Below are 22,118 nucleotides of genomic sequence, written 5' to 3'. Positions count from 1 at the left end.
ATCAAGATGTCACTGCATACTTCCATTCATGACCATTTTTGGTAATAGTTATTACTGAGAATTCAACATTCTCATTGCTTCACTCACTGAAGTGACCTAGAGGGAGATTTTGGCTGAAGAAAAAAGGCTAAGTGTTCCTATCATTGTACTCGATAGCTATTTTTAAAAAATGAAAAGGTACTAAGGATTAGTTATAGGATGTGATTACTCTCATTTTTTAAAAAAGTTAGTAATTATTACTATAGAGAATCGTCCTCATAATAATAATTATATAATTTTCACTCTCAAAACTGGGAATTTTGTAGTTCCTCATTTAGACAAGATATGGAATCGTAGTTAAACTATGGCAGAAGAACAGATTTTAGCAGTTTAAAATCATAATGGGTGACTTAGTTATTAACTGTAGATAATTTGGACATCAGCTGGTAGCTTACATATGTCTGGATCCAGAAGACTCTAATTACATCAGAAAACTTGATTTATTTTATCTTTTAAATACACACATATTTTTTAAATAGTGTATGTTGTATCCAATGTTAATCAGAATACTTAAGTAGTGAAACTTCCTTTACTAAATCTTTGGTTGTCAACATTTAGGTAAGTAGGAGGAAGCAGTTGGGTTTCCTCTGGAAGGCACCTTTAGAAAACAGTCTAGATTATTGAAAAGTCAGCAACATTCCTTTGGTTTCTTAAATTAAGGTCAGGAATGGAGAGGAGGGAGACAGGGAGAAAGGAAGGAAATATGCAAAAAGGTAATAAAAAAAAAGTGACAAAGCCCTGTGTCTTGAACTGTGTGCCAACACCTCCTACAATATAGTGATAGCCCATTTTCTAGTCTCTCGGGGCAAATATTTTCAGAAACTTGGCTATGGATAGGCTAAAGGAAATTCTGGGCTTTTGAAAGCAGTGGTGATATAAATGGTGATAATAGCTGAATAAGAAACAATGGCTCTAGTTAAGAATGATTAGAGAAAATAAAACCTGATGGTTTTAAAAATTATTATTTATCACTAATAATACAAGCTGGTAGTTTTAACTGCACACATCAAAGTGACGCTCCATTGGCCACCGTGGAAGTGTAGAAGGGCCCATTGCCCCATTTCGTTGCAGGCTGGCCACCTATATATTTTTAAATTTGATGTTAAAGATCATAGAGACTAACCATATTTCAAGAAAAGCATAAGATAATTCTAACAATTTTTGGTAAAAAAAAATTAGACCTGAGAGAATTCGAGAGTACAGCCTCGGAGGATAAGGGTAAGGAATAGGTTCTTTATAGAATTCCAAATATTAGGGAAAACAAGTTAATAAAAAACCTGCCTAAATTTATATATAGAAGACTTCATAGCACAAGCAGTGTTTAGTAAACTCCCATGATATATATTAGTTAAACTTAATTTGGGGGAAGTTTGATTTTCCCTAAAGAAAATGTTTGACTCCTATGTCACATTAAATAGTATGGGACCCAAGTGGGCAATTAGAATAGTGCTTGCAACTTTGTTTGCCTGAAAAGATTCTAATTATGAAGGCCGATTAAAAGCAAAATGTTAAATACCAAGAAGATTTCCCCCATCTGAAGGAATGATAAAACAAGGGAAATAGCTTTTGAAGGGAAAATAGAAGGTTGAGGCGTTTCCCGTGTGCTGGAGTGTACCATTTCCATTTTTTGAGAGTAATGATAAGAATTAAAATGAAAACAACCTACATGAGAATGGCAAAAGAATTTATAGGACAGAAGGGAAGTGAAAACAATGCTCTCAGGGTTACAGACGTTTAAAACATTTTGTCATTACCTGTTTCTAGGAGGTAAAGGAGCTCCAAAGACTTTCTCATAAACCTATTTATGAGAATGTACACACCACACCAGTACATGCAATGGAACAGGGTCCAAAAGCTGTCGTCCAGGGGTAAAATTCACCCTTCTTCCAGTTCTCGCATGGACTATGAGTTAAGAATGGTTTTATACTTTAAAGTGGGTGAGGAAACATATCACAGGAAGACAGTCATTCACGACCCATGACAATTGTATCAAATTCAAATTTTAGTGTCTATAAACAAAATGGCTTTGGGAGTTAGCTACACTCTCTCTATATAACATCTATGGCTACTTTCACATACAAAGCAGAGTGGAATAAACTATTGACTAGCTGGCTCTTTACAGAAAAATAAAAAATTGCTGGTACCTGCATTAGAACTACAATGAACTCATACCCGTGTGAATCTTAGGCTGTGGATAATTGCGGCGGCTCAAACTAAACTCTCAAACATGATGGGGCCATGGATTTTGGCATTGAAAAATAAAAGAAATTAAAGGAAATGAGGAAAAGAAAATTACAGAGATGAAGACAGTACCACTGTATCATTGTTATTTGCTTTAAAAGAAGCCTTCATGATGGAGTCTGCCAAAGTATTAAATCTAGACTTTCTCCGGCTGATTGGTTTGGACTACTGGAAATAATTTAGTAAGATAACTTTGAGGAGGAAATGGGCATATACTGTTTAGACAATAATTCTAATTTGAATTCCTAATAGCCAATTGCCTGTAAGTATATATTAAATTATTATGGGCTCTGTATTAGTCTATTATGTATCATTGAGAATCATATATTTTTACTGTTTAATGTTCTATGAATGTTGTGAATGAAGAGACATAGACTTGAGACATCAGACGTTATATAATCCAGCTTTCTCTACAGTGGCAAAATAATTTTTGCATCCTCCCTACCCATTTTTATATAGCTCAGCTTTTGTGGAAAGCCTATTCTATTTTCAGCAAACTCAAGAATGAAGAGGGTCTTCATTAGCTTCTACCTCAAGTTTATTATGTTCTCCTGGAAGATAAATGGTCTACTAATTCTGTGTCCTAGCCATTTAAATTTATAAATCCTCTGCTGTAGTAACTATAGTGTTTCTTTCCTCCAGACACAGTATTCTAACTTCTTTTGACCATTCCTCATCAAGCTTCTTGGTTGACCTTTTTTGAAAAATCACCCTCTTTACCCCAGTCCTTTCCATACAATACTCTAGAAGTGAACTGGCTAGTGAAGAGATGCTGGAACTAACCTAAACCTCAGTTGTGGACAACAGCTTATAAATGTAGTCCGAATTCACAAAACTGTTGTGAGTGTGTGTGTGTGACTCAGTACATTTCATGCCTTTTAAACATGAAATTGTACTAAGCCAATTCTTTATTTTTTTACTTTTACTAGGAATTTGCATTTATCCATATTAAGTGTATTTCCCAGTCCACTGATTTAGGCTCTTTAGATACTTAACCTTTTTAATTTAAGCATAGTTGACACACAATGTTATACGAGTTTCAGTACAACATGGTGATTCAACTTCTCTATACATTAGGCTATAATCACCATAAGTGTAGCTACCCTCTGTCACCATACAACACTATTACAATATCATTGACTGTATTCCCTATGCTGTGCCTTTTATTCTGTGAGTTATTCATTTCATAACTTGAAGCCTATTCTTTAGATACTTTTGAGTATTAACATTCTAAACTCTCATACTATTTATACAATCCTTGTATCATTTCCAAATTGTAAAAGGATATATTACTTGTATTACTTTAAATCACTGAGGAAAATAAACAGTATAAATCAAGAGATCAATTCCTCTTGTCATTAGAGAATTCCTAATAGGCTGAAATGTTCTACTAATTGATTCTCTTTAGGTATCATTCATCAAGTAACCCCAAATCTCCCTGAATGAATCAATATTTTTCTCACATTTTATTTAATAAATTCACAATGATATCATAAGGACTTAGAAAAAATGGTTCTTGTTGAAAAAAATTGAAAAAAAGAAAAGCAGTGTATTTTAGTGGTTTAAAACATAGATTATGGTGGAAGAATTCTTGGGTTTATATTCCATTTCTACTACTTCTTAGTCATGTGACCTCAGACAAGTTACTTAATATCTCTGTTTGCTTTTCTGTACAATGGGGCTAATGACCCCTTTACTTATTCAGGTCACCATACTGATTACATTAGTGTTTACAACATCTTTCAAAGTTTTTGTACACTGACATTGTCTTCTCCCATTATTTTCTCCCCAAATATTCACAATCATTTGTTTAAAAATAAGTTCTAGAATCTTATAAGAGATTCGTGTCAAGCTTTTGAAATAGAATCATAATTGTATAGTAAGAATTTTCTCTCTTGTGCAGGCTTCTTCACCTGACAAAAGTGCTGCATTTTACTTTGGGGGAATTCTGCAGTGCATTGGTATAGAAAGCTAATTTTTAAATGCATTTTTTTTCCAGATTTAATTTTTTTCAGGGATAGTATAGAATTGAGATTGAGAAATTTGGCAACATTCAAATTATTCTACATCTTTGAATAAACATCTTTCTCTCATGCTACATTACGGAGGTTTCTGAGGACAAGGAATATGATTTAGATTTGTTAGTTTTCTCCACTGACCATTGACTCCTCTTGACTATATGTGTGTGTATATGTGTGTGAAAGAAAGGCAGAGAGAGAGAGAGAGAGAGAGAGAGAGATAAGCAGAGACACTTTATGACATTCTCATTTAAAGAATTAAAGATTGAAAAAACTTAAATTCAAGTAAAATTTTGATCCCTAATAATTTCCTTTAAAGCAGGTCCTTAAATAACTATATTAGTAAATAGGACTTTATGTGCATGAAAGTTTAAAATGTTTAAATATTATAAAAACTAGAACCAGAGTGACCTGAGTCTCAAAGTACATGAAAATCCTAGAGTAATGTCATGTCCCCCATGTTTGTTTAGGTACAGAATAGCTTATTTTGGGGCAATCATAAATAACACTAGATGTGTGTATTACTTTTAGACATTTTTTCACACACAAAAAACGATTTCATATAATTTTTACTTGGACTTAGAGAAATAGTTAAGTACATTCTCTTAATGTTTATTTGGGTGTTGATATTAAATGTGAAGAAGATGCTTACAACAAAAGTATTAAAACGCAACCACCAGTAAATATACCCTACATCAATGTATTTAAACAAATCGTATATGTTTAAATCAATACGTTTGTAATAATGCTAAAAAATAAATTCATGGTTGACCTTTGAATTCTAGGGAATTGATTCTTTTTTTTTTTTTAATTTTTTTTTTCAACGTTTATTTATTTTTGGGACAGAGAGAGACAGAGCATGAACGGGGGAGGGTCAGAGAGAGAGGGAGACACAGAATCGGAAACAGGCTCCAGGCTCTGAGCCATCAGCCCAGAGCCCGACGCAGGGCTCGAACTCACGGACCGCGAGATCGTGACCTGGCTGAAGTCGGACGCTTAACCGACTGCGCCACCCAGGCGCCCGGGAATTGATTCTTTTAAAGGACAAAAGCAAAGGATAAAGGGGTGAAATCAAGCATTTTCCTGACTTTCCCATACAGACTGTTCCTAGGGATCATCATTAATTCACTAGGGGAACTTTTCTGTTCATCTAAATCTTCTGGCCAAAAAATAAGGAATGGTATAGTTGGAATGTTACCAAATTACCAGTGCTAATGAAGTGGAGTCTAGACCATGATCATCAGTGGGGGCTGGCATCATAAAATGCAGCCAAGCAGACGTTATGTGTTTCTGATGGAGGCATGCAACACCATCTATGAAGAAGTCTCACTGCAAACTCAACTTAAATCAAGCATCCATACTTAACTATGTAGGACATTTAGGGGACTGAGGGACCTAGAGATGAATGACACCCTTACGGAACTGCATAGGACCAGTTCAGTGTGGTGGTGGCCTCTAACAACATACACAGTGCCTTAACTGGATAAAAATTGGGTTTAAACATTTGTCATGCACAGAGAGAATGATGCCAGTTAATGAATGGCAGCGACGGCCAAGTCAGAAACTTACCTTTTTTCTCTTTCTCTCCTCCCTGTGTTCCCCCTTCCTTGAATGTGTGAAAAGAGGAAGTCCTATCTTTTGATTAAGATGATAGTATTTATTATTACATAGGGATGGATTATAATCCCTGAGCCAAGACTATATGTGGTTGTTTGAAGTAACTGTAGGACTTTATATATTAAAAAATAGTAGTCTGAAATTATGAGGATACCTGAATTTTCATGCAGATGAGGGAAGACATATAGTCCCCTACCACCACTGAATAAGTTCGAAGAAGACAGTGGTATAAAACTAAGTTGTTTATGATTACACTCATGGGTTCTACCAGTTTTACATTTAGAAACATTGAGTATTTCTTGTGTATCATCACAAAAACAAAAAGAGCTACGTAAATATTCCTTGGAACCTCAATTTAGAATTCTGAGTCACGGAATTTTGATGGTGTCTGCCTGACAGACAGAAGGTAGAGACCAGCTGCAAGTATATTAGCATTGTTTACTGTGTCTTCCAGAACTACTTTGAAACATTTTTTCCTGAATCCAGAATCCTATTTCTACTATTTATTTTGTCTGATAATTTTTCCAGAGCAAGGAAATTTAGATGTCACACTTCATCACTGTGCATATATGGTTCTGGACTCCACTAACAACATTTATCGCTTAAGATACACACTCCATGAGGGAAAGGATTTTCATCAGTTCTGCTTAGTTGTATATGTAAGACCAGAGCCTAGGACACTGGCACATATTAGATGTTCAGTAAATGTTCTTTGAATAAATGAATAGGTCTGAGTTGTCTTAAATCTCAGGAGTTTGGGTTATAAAGTGCTAGTCAACTTCAATTTTGTAAGTTAAAAGTTATATCATGATAACATTTAATGTTACAACTATCCTCTCTCCACTTCTATAACGTATTCAGTGATGGAATCTCTAACTGATAAACATATGAAAATCCAGATAATTAAAAAGGGAGCAACATGAAGCTAAATGAAATAATCCTTTAGAGAAATGAATTGTGAGTGGGTTGTGATTATTTAGACTCACATTAAGAAAATATTTTCAGTTGATAAAATATAATGCATTTTGTGATAGACAGGAGGCAGCTGTGGTAATGTAATTTTTAAATATTCAATTGCCCCATGTGTAATACTGAGCATTTTATACTTTTTGTTTTAGAATTTTGGAATACACTATTTTGAATTCCACCTTTGATTCTGAATTATCTTGGAGACTAATACTTCTTGCTCTACCCAGAAACAATAAATGCAGCTTTTTCTTTATTGTTATTCTGCTACCATTAGTTTATTAGTATGACCTTTTTTTTGTGTGTGAGAGGGTATTCCTCTTAAATTCTCATTTATTATTGTGGCTGGTTTTATAAAGATGGAACATTGCAAAGGATTGTGTTTTATTGATTGGTGGAGTTATGATGTAGGACTATAAAGCAGCGTGTTGAAGTATTAAATTAAATATTCTTCCTCTTTGTCCTACTTCAGGCCCATCTTGGAGGTTAAAGGGTATTACACAAATGAAATGATAAATCCAGTTTACATAGTTTTCCTATAGACATTGAACTGCTTCTTTCTTATTATGTCTGAATAAAACTCATTATCTATTTTGTTTCAGTAATAATTATGAGATTCTCTCCTAAGCAATTCTTTACTGTCTCCATTATTCTCCATCTTATAGCATACTCTGGAAAGGCAAGCATATAAATATGATAAAAGAATTAAGCTGTTGAAATAAATTAATTTATTGTGCAACAATGTATTCAAATCTTACTTGCTCAGTGGATTTTACTTTAATGAAATTCTTCAAAGAACAATACATCATGTTCCAAAGATTGAAATTATACATTAAGTGAAATGACTGAATATGTTGTGTCTCAATTTACAGAAAGTTTCAATTGAATACTTAGCTTTTAAATAATAAAAATTTGCATAAATTAAAATATTTTCTTTAAATCAAAGTATTAAGTATTGTCTTTGTATCCTTTGTTCTTAGAGAAACAATTATAATTAAAGTAAACATAAGCTAAAGCTAAATTAAATACAATTTCACCTACATTTTCTAAGCCTTCAATTATGCTTTTAAGGTGTATTTTACATTAGATTTAAATCCAGTTTATTTTTTACCTAGTTTAGTATATGATGTTTAGAGTATTTTGAATGTATAAATGAATAAGTGAATAATGCATGAATGAAAGGAATATCATTTAACTGGGAAGCTTTGCCAGTTAAATATGTTGACTAATGAAATAATTTTTATACTTATGTGGAAAATAAAATAAATAATTATTTTTAATGGCATAATTATTGTTGCCAAAATTTTATGCATTAAGTGTTTGAGTATTTTATGAGTTAAATATCTCAGGAAAAAATCAGTTTCTCATGCTTTCCATTAGCACCAGTAAGAAATCTATTATGACAGGAAACTCAGACTTGCAAAATGACTTTAGAGGGAATGATTTATTTCAAGATTGCACTTTATCTCTGTGCATCCAAACATGTGCCACTGCATATATGATCACTTACATAATTATTATGAGAAATATTAAAACGTATTGATGAATTAACATTGTCAAAGTGACTTTTTGAAGAAAATAGAATGGTTAGTTTATAAAATTTTAGTTTCAGCAAAGAAAAATATAGAGTGTTCTTGGGGTGCCTGGGTGGCTTAGTCAGTTAAGCATCTGACTCTTGATTTCAGCTCAGGTCACCATCTCATGGTTCATGAGTTCGAGCCCTGCATCAGGTTCGGCGCTGGCAGTGTGGAGCCTGCTTGGGATTCTGTCTGCCTCTCTGCCCCTCTCCCATTAGCTCTCTAAATAAATAAATAAATAAACAAACAAACATAATATATACATATATATTATAATGTTTATATATATAAGGATAATATATAATGATATAATTATTATATATTATAATATATAATGATAATACATATATTATCATTATATATTAATATATTATACATAATATAATATTATATTATATAATGATAATATATAATCTTTATATATAAACATTTTGTTCAGTATATATATATATGTACATATATATATACACACCCATGTATATATATATACTGTTCTTTTTCCAATACATACCATGTACTTTTGTGTGTGAGAGCCAGATGTATGAGGAATTGACCTTTAAAGTCTAGACAAATTTGTGTTCTCTTTATTAGAATTCTTAGAAATCAAGATTAGACTCCTTTTAGTGTATCTCTGGTCATTTATGCAGTTAGCTGTAGCATAACTTATTAATACATTTATACAGACTATAAATGAATTGTATACAGTATTATACATAAAGGATTAAGAATGCTTTTTCCAAGATATATCTGAATAGCTACTGGAAAGACACATTAAGTACAGTGTTGTTTCAAGCAGTTAAGTACATGACCTTATTGCCATTTGGGGGAGGGGAGAGGGTAACAAACTGTGGGATATTTGTGCAGTTGAATATATTCAACAGTAGAAAAGAGTAAATTAATGACACATGCAATATCAGGGATGAATCTCAAAGACCATTTTGTTGTGAAGAAGCCGGAAACAAAGAATTTACTATATGATTTCATTTTTATGAAATTCTAGAACCAGAAAATCTACTCTACGGTGATAGAATTCAGAAAGTAGTTGTTTATGAGAATCAGAGGAATTGACTGGAAAAGGGCATGAGAAATCTTTCTGGGGTTATGGGCATGTTCTAGATCTTGACAGAACTCATTAAACTGGACACATAATAAATGTATAGTTTGCTTCATAATTTAGGGTAGGAGTGAATGTTAAAAAGAAAAGGATTTATAATTGCAATTAGAAGATAGGAAGTAACTTTCAGCATCCAGTTATGAATTCTCTATTCTTTTAAATCATGTATCTTTTTGTTTTTTAGAAACTTAGGTTATTTGTTTGCCGTGTGGACTAAAGACCTCAGGTCATTTAGAAGTATACCTTCTTTGATTTTTTTAGTTTGGAAAAATAACTGATATGTTCATTTTTGTGTTATTTGAGACATAGATTTAAAAATAGGGGGCGCCTGGGTGGCGCAGTCGGTTAAGCGTCCGACTTCAGCCAGGTCACGATCTCGCGGTCCGTGAGTTCGAGCCCCGCGTCGGGCTCTGTGCTGACTGCTCAGAGCCTGGAGCCTGTTTCCGATTCTGTGTCTCCCTCTCTCTCTGCCCCTCCCCCGTTCATGCTCTGTCTCTCTCTGTCCCAAAAATAAATAAACGTTGAAAAAAAAATAAAAAAAAATAGTTTGAATTTTTTTAATGGTTTATTATTTATTTTTGAGACAGAGAGAGGGGCAGAGAGAAAGGGAGACACAGAAATCAAAGCAGACTCCAGATGCTGAGCTGTCAGCACAGAGCCTGCTGCGGGGCTCAAACTTACAAGCTGTGCGATCATGACCTGAGCAGAAGTCAGACGCTTAACTGGCTGAGCCACCCAGGTGCCCCAATTACAAAATATTTTCACCTCCAAATTGCACAGTTGGATACCATCTTATATTGGTATCCCTTAGTATAACAAATGTATGATGTGTCATAAACTTCCCTAAACAAGCTAATTGTAAATATTAATATTGAGGGGTTATGTCTTCCTCTTTCCTCTCTTCTGCCCCACTTCTCTCTCTCATTTGCTTATTTTCGGTCTTTCAAATGCAACCCCATGTGACTCGGGTAGGACAATATATTGTGTCAGGTTTACATTTACCTACATACCAGTTTTGCTGTTTGTAGAAAATAGAGCACTTAACCTCTAATCAATTAAGGTAAAGGGCTAGTGTTATATAATATTGATACTACATCTCTCCTGTGGGAGGTTTTAATTGTCATTTACAGAAACCAACCCACACACTTTAGATTAGTCCAAAAGCTCCTAAAGTTCAAAATGTTATCTTTACAACAAGATTCTAATATGCATTGAAACTCTTGAAAGATCTTAGTTGTTGTTGTTGTTGTTGTTGTTGTTGTTTCTCTTTTCCTTTGTTTTGGCTACAGTATTGAGAGACCTCTCAAATCTTCCGGTCATGAAGTTTCTTATGGGACTACTTCTTTTATTCCATGGAATATATATAATGGGAAACTGGTTTAGGCATGAATTTTGGAAGAGGGCTTGGTCATTTTTTCTGGTTATTTTCGTTTTCTTTGTCATGCTTTTTCAAAAATTAAGACTTAGCATATATGTGGAAGATGTTTATCAACAATAATCAGGACTGAAAAATTAAACAGGAATGAGACCAGCAGTGCTCACTTTTAAATGCACATTAAAATCACCTGGAGTCTTAAAAATATACTGATGTCTGGGCTCTACTTCTGATTCAGTGTATATAGCTGCTGTTTCAAAGCACCATCAACTGGGTGGTTTAAAACAACAGAAATGTATACTTTCACATTCTAGAGGCCCGAAGTCTGCAATCAAGATGTCAGCATTGCCGTGCTTCCTCTGAGATCTAGGTAGAATTATTCCTTGTCTCTCCATAGCTTCTGGTGGTTGCTGGAAATCCTTGGCATTCTTAGTAACTCAGTTCTAAAGCCCAATTCTGCCTCTCTATTCATAGGACATTTTCTCTCATTTCTTCACAATGTCTTCTTGTAAGGACACGAGTCATGTTGGATTAAAAGCCCACCCTACTCCTGTATGACCTCATTTTAACTAATTACAGCTGCAAAAAAACTTCTTTGCAAATGAAGTCGCATTCTTAGGTACTGGGGATCAGGACTGCACTCTTTTTGGAGACACAATTCATCCCCTAATCCTCAGTAAGCCAGAATCTCTGGGAGCAAAGCCCAGACATAGGCATGTTTAAGAACTTCCCAGGTGATTCTAATGCAAAGCAGGAACAGGAACCATCCTAATGGGAATCTGACCAGACCAATGGGGCCTCTGAGACCAAAGATATGCATGACCCTCATTCTCACTGGTCAGTTGACCTCTCACAAGTTAGTTATTTTAGAACTTTTTTTTTCTTTTATATTTTTTAAAGCCTGCTCTCTTAATATTTGCATTTTTGCACCTGAATAAGTATTTATTTATTTATTTATTTATTTATTTATTTATTTATTTATTTAATTTTATTTATTACATATGTAGCTTGCTTTTAACCATTCAAATATTTATTAATTATGGAAAAGACAGTTCCTCAAGGCCTATGTGCCTTGATGTCTGAAGGTATAAATATATTACTGCTCAAAGAAGAAAATGTTAATAAGTAGGTATCTTATTTAATCTGTAACACCATAATAGTTCATTGGAGGCAGTTATATCATATATTTGCACATTAGTTTAAGGGGGAAGGTTCAGGGCTTGGCAGGGGAGATATGGAATGGGACGAATGTGTTAACAAAATAGTATCAGGAAATACAATACCAAGTTTCCCTGGGCTACAACTAATATGTATTTCATGAATTTCTCCTAATACATATATGTGGTTGAATTGGAGCTAAGAGAAGGGGGTAGTCTGAAAATTATTTGAATCAAACAAAATTATTCCAATGTTAAATAATAATCGATTTCTATGATGCCTTAAAATGTGACCATCCAAGTGTGTCCAGAGCAGTGCCATGATGAAATAGCTGTGAATAACTCCTCTGGTATTGTTATTATGGTCTGTCACATTGATAATTTGTGTGCTAAATGATCCTTAGACACTGCTGAAGCGATAGAATCTAGGGATTTCCTTAAATTGATAATTGTCTAGAATTGAAACCTGCTTTGTTCTGTTATTTTGTGTTGTCTAATAGGCTCTGAAATGGTTGTCTTTTGGGGCACCTGGGTGGCTCAGTCTTTTAAGCATCAGACTCTTGATTTAGGCTCAGGTCATGATCACAGGGGTCATGGGGTGAAGCCCCATGTCGGGCTCCATGCTGACAGTGTGGAGCCTGCTTAGGATTATCTCTCTCCCTCTCTCTGTGTCCCTCCTCTTCCTCTCTCTCTCTGTCTCTCCCACTTGATGAGTAAGTAAGCTTAAAAAAATAAAAATGAAAGGATTGCCTTCTTGGGCTCCTTTTTTATCCAAAGAGGGGATTGGCATCTGCTGATCTGCTTGCCTGTAGAACCAGTTTGCTAACTCGTCTTTCCCTACTTTGGCTTTGTTCAAATGAAAGGTTAAAATGTCAGCGAAGGATGAATTTATTTCCTTTGCATTTCTACAGTACTGCATTAACGAAAATCAACACTCGCGAAGGAAGTCAAGTTCCCATGTATTTACCTCTTCTCTCCCCCGATTCTTTCCCGCGGTGCCCCAGGAGCGAGTCCCGGACAGCCCTTCGCCTGCACCCTCTCTGGAGGAGGGCCGGAGGCCTGGCAGCCACCCATCATCACACCGCAGCAGCAGCGTGTCCAGCTCCCCGGCACGGACCGAGAGCTCTTCTGACAGAATCCGTAGGTCTCATACTTCTACTTGTCACCATTTTAAACTTTATTAGGTGCAGCTGGCTTTTCTAATCAAAATGCCCTCATTCCAAATAGATCTCAGATGTATCATGTTCTGAAGCTCTGTAGCAATAGCAATCTCTCAAAATTATGTTTCCCAGTTTGCAATATCATGAGGTATGGTACTACATTAACAGGTTCTGATATAAACTCCCTCTCCTTGATGCCACACATAAAGATTTGAGCTATGAAACAGAGAAAGTAACCTTCCAGATTAGTTTCTGAAGTAAACACCTCCAGCTCGCAGGTAGCTAGTGGCTAGGTATATGGCTTAGGGATTATTCAACTTTATTCCTTTGTCCCCTCCTCCCCCCCCCCACCAGTTCTTGAAATTTATCCATTTTCAGAATTCACCCTTGCGTTGAGAAAAATATCCACAGAGAGAAATAAAAGTAAGTAACAGTCAAAACGATAGACTTAAAAAAATTGCTTTGTCATTCTTATGACCACTGGATGGAAGAATTTTAAATTGTTTAAATTTTAGGATTTGAATTAGTAAGTCAATGATGCATATCATTGTCAGATATTATTATTAAATTCTAAAGAGCAGGGGCTCTATTGTATTTCATGATAACGTTTTTAGATATTTAACCAAGAAAATCAAGAGTAAAGTTAAAAATACCATTCAATGAACTGGTTATTTTGTATCTGTATTTTGTGTTAAGAATCTAATACTTTTCTTCCAATAAAATGAACATATTAACAGTGACTATATCGGTTGACAGAATCAATATCCATTGTATCCTTTCCAGGATTTAGTTAATTTGAAGGAATCATGTTTGTGGTATGAACTATATCTAATTACACATAACTTACTGAAGTTATTTGGTTGTTGAGAATATTTTTATAATAGGAAAAACATGTGCTACAAAGTGTCTTTATAAATCATAAAGAATGTTTGCATAAAGGAGAAATCCTTAATATGAATATTATTGAGATAGATAAGAAATATTAGGTTAAATTGTATGTAATACAATTATTTAAAAAGTAGTTAATTATTGATAATTATATAGTTCAACATAATTCTAAATATGAATACTTGATTTGGCCTGTCTAGAACATATTTCCCTAATTTTGTAAGAGATGATAATCATTGTGTATTAATAAAAGTGAAAATATCATTTGATAACCATTCCAAATCAATGACATTTGCTGGGGCTGGCAAACTTTAATTCCCAAAGTTTGGTTTCGTTAAAACAATTTCTCATATAAAATATTTTCTGTATGCTTATGTGCAGTGCTGACATTAGATTTTATGATGCATATTCATTTCATTTTTTGTGCTTTTATAAGATGTTGTCAGTGAAAAGGCACTGTCCTAGAGAAAGAAAAATATTTTTTCATGACACTTAAATGGAAATTATGGGCAGATAGGGAACAATTTGAAATAATTTTGTTGTACATTCATGTTTTAAATTAATCATTGTATTCTTTTTTATTCTTGATAGAACAAGGGAGAAATTTTTGCATGCTTGGACTACCATGATTGTCCAAATGGAAATACGTACACATGCACACAAATGCATGCACACACACATATGCAAATACATGTTCACATATGTGCATATTTTAATGTGTTTTTTTGAAAATTAGACTAACAGACATTTCAAAAATAATACAAAAAATTCTTTCACACTCGTTACCCATATTCACCGGATCATCAGTGTCTCTGAAAGAGATATTGGCCTAATGGCACTTTAATGTTCCTATCGTGGACATCATGATTCTTTACCTCACATACATCATTGTTTATGTTCTAGAAACAAGGAATTTCTCTTACATAACCACAGAGCATTGATCAAAATCAGGAAGTGCCATTCTCTAAACTATAAATCTTTTTCAAATTTCACCAACTTTCCCACTATTATTGATTTTTATTTTTTTTCTCACTAGTATTTTTAGTAGCAAAAGATTTTCTTTACTGGTCCAAAAGCCAACCCAGGATCACGTGTTGCAATTGCTTGTCATATTCCTTTAGTCTCTTTTAATCTGGAGCCATTCCTCAGTCTTTTTTGTCTTTCAGTATCTTGATATTTTTTAAAGTATATAGGCCATTTATTTTGTAGAACTTCCCTCAGATTGGATGTTTTTGTTTTCTCATGATTAGACTTAAGTTATGAAATTTTGGCAAGGATCACAGAAGCATGATAGCATGCCCTTGGTATATCATTCCAGTAGACATTTGTTTTTCCCATACTTGTCATAACTATCTCTTGGTTAAGGTGGTAAATACTAGATTTCTCTGCTGTAAAGTTACTTTTTTTTTTTAAACCTTTGTAAGTAATAAGTAACAATAATAAGTCTTGTGAGGAAACATATTAAGACTACATGGATATTATATTTTTCATCAAACTTTCACTTCACTCGTTTTAGAATCATCTGCTGAAGATTCTTCCTTCACACAATTATTGCTATGGTGATTTCCAAATGATAATTCCTAATATAGTTTTATGATATTTTCAAAAAAAATCTTATTTTTTCAGAGAAGGTAAGTTTTTATGGCATATGTATTCATCCAACTAGGATTTTCATGGGCAATTTATTAAGAAATTTATTGACTGGATTTTGAAAATCATAAGGGTGTTTTGTTATCTACTTTATTATTTCAGCAGTTACAGGTTACTATCAATACTTCAAGAAAGCAATTATTATTTTTATTCATTCAGCCATTTAATAGATATTAATTGGGCACTTGTATATTCAAGTTTGAGTTCAAATCCAAATTTTAAAGAAGTACTTTGGTATCTATGAAACCTTGTGTTTTATTGACTAGTATAGATTATGAATATTGAAACAGTTATTTCAGTGCCTTATCTTGTTGAAAGCTAACAGCTTTTAGTGCTCATAGTGTTATGGCCATTCAAAAGTATTCCAGATATTAAAAATATTATATTCTTTGTGAAATAAAAATAAGATAAAATGTTTTCATTTCCACTGTTTTTCTTATTCTTAAGATTATCATGGTTACCAATTCTCAGTATTCTTAGAGTTAGATTATAATACCAATTTAGACCATCATATTTTATTTATTTTTGAGTCCAAATGAGTTTAATTAATTTGTTTGAACATTGTGTGTTATGGTGTTTCTGTCTTTGTTCTTTTGTTTCGGGCTTGACAGCTGTCCATCAGAATGGGTTGTCCATGAACCAGATGCTGATGGGTTTATCACCAAACGTCCTCCCTGGGCCCAAAGAGGGAGATTTGGCTGGTCATGATATGGGACATGAATCGAAAAGGATGCATATTGAAAAAGGTAATATATGATTATGTGGCCTTGTTTTTCCTGTTCAACATGTGGACTAGATTTTAATCATAGAATGAGTGATTCAATCCCACAAAAGATGGCATATAAACATGTTAAAAACCTATAATATTAGGTAAATATTAAGCCTCTTCAGCAAAAAAGAAGTATGAATGAAAATCTGCTGTTTTTCCTTACATACAACAGGTAGGTGATAATTTACTTTCCAGTACCTTTAAAATGAGGACAGTTTATTTTAATTGTTATCACTGAGTTTCCAAAGACCTACTATTTGTCTTTCTCAATGTTACTAGGGCCAATTGTCATTTTTCTTTACCTGATAGAGCTACAATAACATAGAAGCATTATTTTGAATATTTTTGGTTTCAAATATACGTGATCGTTGGATCAATGAGGAAATAGAAGTGAATCTTACCAAACAATGTACTAGTAGCATTTCAAAACTTAACAGAAGACCATGGGGGGAGGGGAAGGGAGAAAAAAAAAAGTTACACAGAGGGAAGGAGGCAAACGGTAAGAGACTCTTAAAAACTAAGAATAAACAGGGTTGATGGTGGGGGCGGGAGGGAGGGGGAGGGGAAGGGGTTGATGGGCATTGAGGAGGACACCTATTGGGATGAGCACTGGGTGTTGTATGGAAACCAATTTGACAATAAATTTTGTATTAAAAAATAAAAAAAAATATTATATGTAACAAATAACAAAGCCCAGATTGTGTAAAGCTGAAAGTTTCCTATTTGTATTTCATTTGTATCACCCTAATCCATTTTCACAGGCAGATATTGGTATTTTCATGTCCTATTTCATAAAATACTTTCATGAAGAAATTTAAATATTATTTTGGCATGCATGTTAAAAATTTGTGCTAGAGGTGCAAATTTAGTGTTTCAAATAGTAAGGTTGAATTGTGATTATAAGAATTCTTCCACATCTTTTTCATCTTAATTTAATATTTTTAAATTTTATTAATATAGACTGGGTACTTTGACTATCTTTTGACATGAATACCAAATAATCAGCGTTATAAAAAGGATTAACTCTTTGGAAAACATAAAAACACCAAAAGCACAATTAGCTGTCAAAAAGGAAAATAAATAAAATTGGGCATTTAATGATCAAACAGAAAGAAATGATTAGAGAAAGATAAAGTTAGGGTGGGGCAACTTTTTAGAAAAAGACTATTCACAAAAAGTAAAAATGCTTATATGAAACTTTTTTCCATTCAACATAAAAACAGTCATGCTGAGCCTTTGGGGAGAAAGAGTACATTATTTCTACAAATTAGATTACCTGTGTGGGGTGCCTGGGTGGCTCAATAGGTTAAGCGTCTGACTTCAGCTCAGATCATGATCTCACACTCTGTGAGTTTGAGCTCCACGTCAGGCTCTGTGCTGACAGCTCAGAACCGGGAGCCTGCTTCAGATTCTGTGTCTCCCTCTCTCTCTGCCCCTCCCCTGATCATGCTCTGCCTCTCTCTGTCTCAAAAATAAATAAAAACATTTAAAAAAATTTTTAACAAAGATTATCTGCATTATGGAATGTCAGTGAGAAAATTATAATCTTTTCTAGGTGCCAATATGTCAAAATCTAGGCATAATTGAGAGCAGCATTAAGGCAACTTTTTAATTTTTCATTTTGAAATTTGATATCAAATGCTATTACTAAGCTAGATGGACTATATGCAATGCATCAGTGAGCTAGATGATCTCTAAATATGTAATTCTATTTTTTTCACAAGCTCTTCTTTAGCAATGAATGAAAATATTTTATATATTGTACCTTACATATATTTTGACATATACCTTTTATATTTGATCAAAACCTATTTGTAGAAATATAAAAAATAGCATCATGAGAAAATATAAAGCTTCATAGGAGATGTAAATTTTAAGTAAAAATATTTAAATATAAGAATTCATTGTATAAGTTAAGCAACCATTCTCCATCAGGGTTCTGTGAAAGAAGAAAGTCCTACGGAAAATGATTGAGTCATTCATTTCTCAATTTTCCCATGGATACTACATAGCTGATTTCACATGGAATGCATAAGGGGGAAGTTATTTTATGACATATAATAGATGTCAAGATATTAGGGCTTAATTTTTTTCCAGAACCTAATGGAGAAGGGCTGGGTGTAAAATATCAAAGCCCAAAGGTGGTAGTGAGAACACCACCAAAGGCATGATCAGTAACATGATTAGAATAGTGAGTTCCACTGGAATTTTTGGTAGACAGCTTTGTACAAACCGATACTTCAAGTTGAGTTTCCCTACTATTTCCATAACTATTTTTTTCATGAGTCCTAAGTTCTATCTATTTGTCTATTTTTAAATTATTATAATTTTACCACCATGGAGCTTTTCCTGAAATACCATACTGGGTTGACTGAGGGAGTCCACTTCTGGTTTTCCTATAGGCCTGCTCCAAAAATCTTCACTACAATATTTGCCTTGTTTTTTGGAAATTATTTTTTCATTGGTCTGCTCCAAATACAAGGCTATAAACTCCTTGGAGTTATCTGTATATTACATTTTCTAGGCAATCTATGAATCCATACTGATCTGCGTTGAATCATTAGGAGATCCTAAGTGATAGTAAAAGAAAGTAAAAACAACTGTAAATATTATACTCTTTAAGGAATAATAGGATGGAAAAGGTATAATTATATAACTTCTAGAAGCTACATTTACATGAAATGGTAGAAGGTTCTGAAGATGATCTATACAAAAACTTTCTATATCATTAATGGTACTTCTTATCATATTGAAATTTTGCTGTCAGAATAAAGACTATATGCCCAAGGTTTTCCAGTATTTTAATGTGTATTTTATAAAGGAAAATAAATGTTTATTTTAATATTCTTCCTAGGAATGTAAAACTACCATTGAACTCATGATTTCAAATGTAGGTATATGATCATAGAAATTGTGATTGATGTTAATACTATTATAGTAAGTGTTTTATGTTGCTCTTTTTTTTATATATACTCTCTCACTTTTATCTAGTTTTCAGCATACTGAATTAATAGTAAATATTCATGGTTTTCCAGATTGATAGAGTCTACTAAATTAAAAATTGTTTTCTTTCATGACTACATTTATCATGTGCCTGATACTAGCCCTGTAACTTTCTTACTACACATACCTGTATTAAAACAAGTAACTTAATTTAGAGACATTTGTAGAGAAATTAATTATATGTTTGTGTCATTTTAGGCTCAAACTTCTATATGTAATTTGCTGCTTACCACTTTAAATCATTCAAAAGATAATAATTCTTTAGAAAACATTGATTTTAAAAATAGATACCAAAATTAATTTGTATGCTGAGAATCACTGTGGTCTAAAGTCTTAATCATCAGTAATATTTAAGCACTTTTAAATCTTCTTAATATTAAAAAACTATCAACTCCACTCTATTAGAATATTTACGTCACCGTTAACTGAAGGTATTTAAATTCAGAAGTCCTAGCTGCTGAATAAATTCATTCCTTATTTTTAAAAATAAAAACGCTAATAGGTTTTTGAAACTTGGAAGAATGTAAGGTACATTCAAAATATAAATGTGAAAAACAGCTTGGTATAGTATATCAAGAAGTAATAGACATAATAATGTATCAGTCATCCCAAGTTTAAGGAGAAATCCTTTTGCTATTATAAACTTTGACTAAGATAAGGACTTTGTCAAAGATACTTGCTTAGGAAAACTGGTAGAGCTCAGAGCTCCAAAACCAATGTTATGTCTTCTGACTTTTACAGATTCCAGGTTCTATCAAGCTTTCTGGATTTTAAAATCATTGCTGATCTTTTCCCTCAGTCTAATTTCGTGGAATAGGCAGTAATAATTGATATTTGAATTGTATAAGCAGACTCATTGTTTCTTTATGTGGAAACTGTCTATTCCCTGCATATTTGTCCATTGATGCTAATGTACAATGTCACTCTCTCATACATAATTTGTTTCTTGTTTTTTCTCAAATCGCTGCTATTTTCAACACATTTTTTAGCATGTTTTATACCTTCATATTGTCTCATATGCACATTTTTTATTATTATGAAATTTAATTTTTAAATTAAAAATTAAGTTGAATATATGCAAAAATCAAAATATGATACAGATAAGCTTATAGTCAGTTTTCCCCAATTATAGAAAACTTAAGCATGTATAGTTGAACTATTAAATATCTATTTACATTAATGTATTTCAGTCTTGGACTGAGTATGCCAAAATGACATAATGAATTGATAAATATTTACCAAATGCCAGAATAGTAAACCAGATGAAATGCAAAAACTTTCTCTGTCCCTTTTTCTCTCCTTTGTTGCTATATATTTTTACTTAATATGTATCCTTATTTTCCCTATACTTGAGTCTTTTCCCCTTATTTGTTTTCATGAAAAAACATGAAAACTTTCTTTTGTTGGTGACTCTTGAGGACTTTCTTTCATTGGTGACTCATGCCATTTTAGAAGCAGAAATAATTTAAGAAGCAGCAGGAAATACAGGGGATTTGCTTCAGGCCATAAAACATTTCTTTTGTGGCATATTTTGTTTGGTTGGCAATGCTCAAGATTTCCAATGGTTAGCATACTTGTATAAAAGGTTTCTTTTGGTGTTCTTAATTTAAGGACAGGGCACTAAAAGCAAAAAAGTAGTTAGCAACCTGGCCGTATGGGTATTTCCTCTTGTTAATGTTTTATTCTTAGCCTCCAACCATATAGATTATTTTCCTACAAAACATCTTTTTTAAAAATGACTATGTCATCGCTTTTCTCAAGTTTGTGGAAATGATTTTTTTGAAGGGTATTTCCTTTTGCACATTTCTCAATGTTTAAAAATTCTAATTTTACTTGAATTAGGATTGAGTCTTCAAAAATAGCCTTCTTTTAAATTTAGATCGACATCATACAAATTAATAGTAAATATTATTTTGTTTTACCCACATATATCACAAATCTTAACCTGTTAGCATCTCATGTTACTATATAGAAGTGTATAGAGTAAAAGCCCCTTTTCTATAGAAATTTCTGTATTTTGATAATGTTAAAGTACATAGGGCCTTGAGTATTTTCATTTTAAAATTCCAACAGTGTAACTTTTCCTTCACTTTCATTCTTAAGATAAAATTTCTCTTGGCATCTCTCAAAGCCTTTTATAAAATATTCTCTAAACACTTCCTAATGTGACTTTACCCTTCAGTTTCTAAGCATGTGAGTTAAAGGTATTGAACTTAATAATGATAACTTTTAATTCTGTGATTCATAACAGTAGGCAATAACAAATTTCTCTGAATTCCAGAGTTCTTTCTTGAGCAGATGGAAGATTGCACATGCAAAGTCAAACTTAGGTGAAATTTTATGAAGGCACTGGTTTATTATTTTATGAATTATAATTCGAGAAGCAGAACTTGCTGTAACACTTCAATAATAACTTAAGAATATCCTACTATGTGAATCCTATGACATACCTGTAATATAAAATATAGGTTTTAGTGTTTATTAGGTTTTTCTCTGTGCATCTTGCTGACTGTTCTGTCCCACTGAACTTTTAGGTTTCTCAAA

The 22,118-nt window shown here is 33.1% G+C and overlaps 1 protein-coding gene across 1 annotated transcript in view; it reads left to right on the top strand.

Moving 5' to 3' along the window:
• The window catches only part of DACH1 (dachshund family transcription factor 1), a 432,347-nt gene that overhangs the window by 300,863 nt on the left and 109,366 nt on the right, over positions 1-22,118 (top strand). The window contains exons 5-6 of the mRNA XM_047080563.1: positions 13,109-13,244; positions 16,414-16,548. Of these exons, the coding sequence (XP_046936519.1) occupies positions 13,109-13,244; positions 16,414-16,548 (271 nt within the window). The remainder of the gene's footprint in view (positions 1-13,108; positions 13,245-16,413; positions 16,549-22,118) is intronic.

The sequence above is a fragment of the Lynx rufus genome, unplaced genomic scaffold (genome assembly GCF_022079265.1).
Source record: "Lynx rufus isolate CCGP_SWC_20201006 ecotype Redwood Valley unplaced genomic scaffold, mLynRuf1.p SCAF_1, whole genome shotgun sequence".
NCBI classification, from domain to species: Eukaryota; Metazoa; Chordata; class Mammalia; order Carnivora; family Felidae; genus Lynx; species Lynx rufus.
This window is presented reverse-complemented; position numbering and strand designations above follow the sequence as displayed.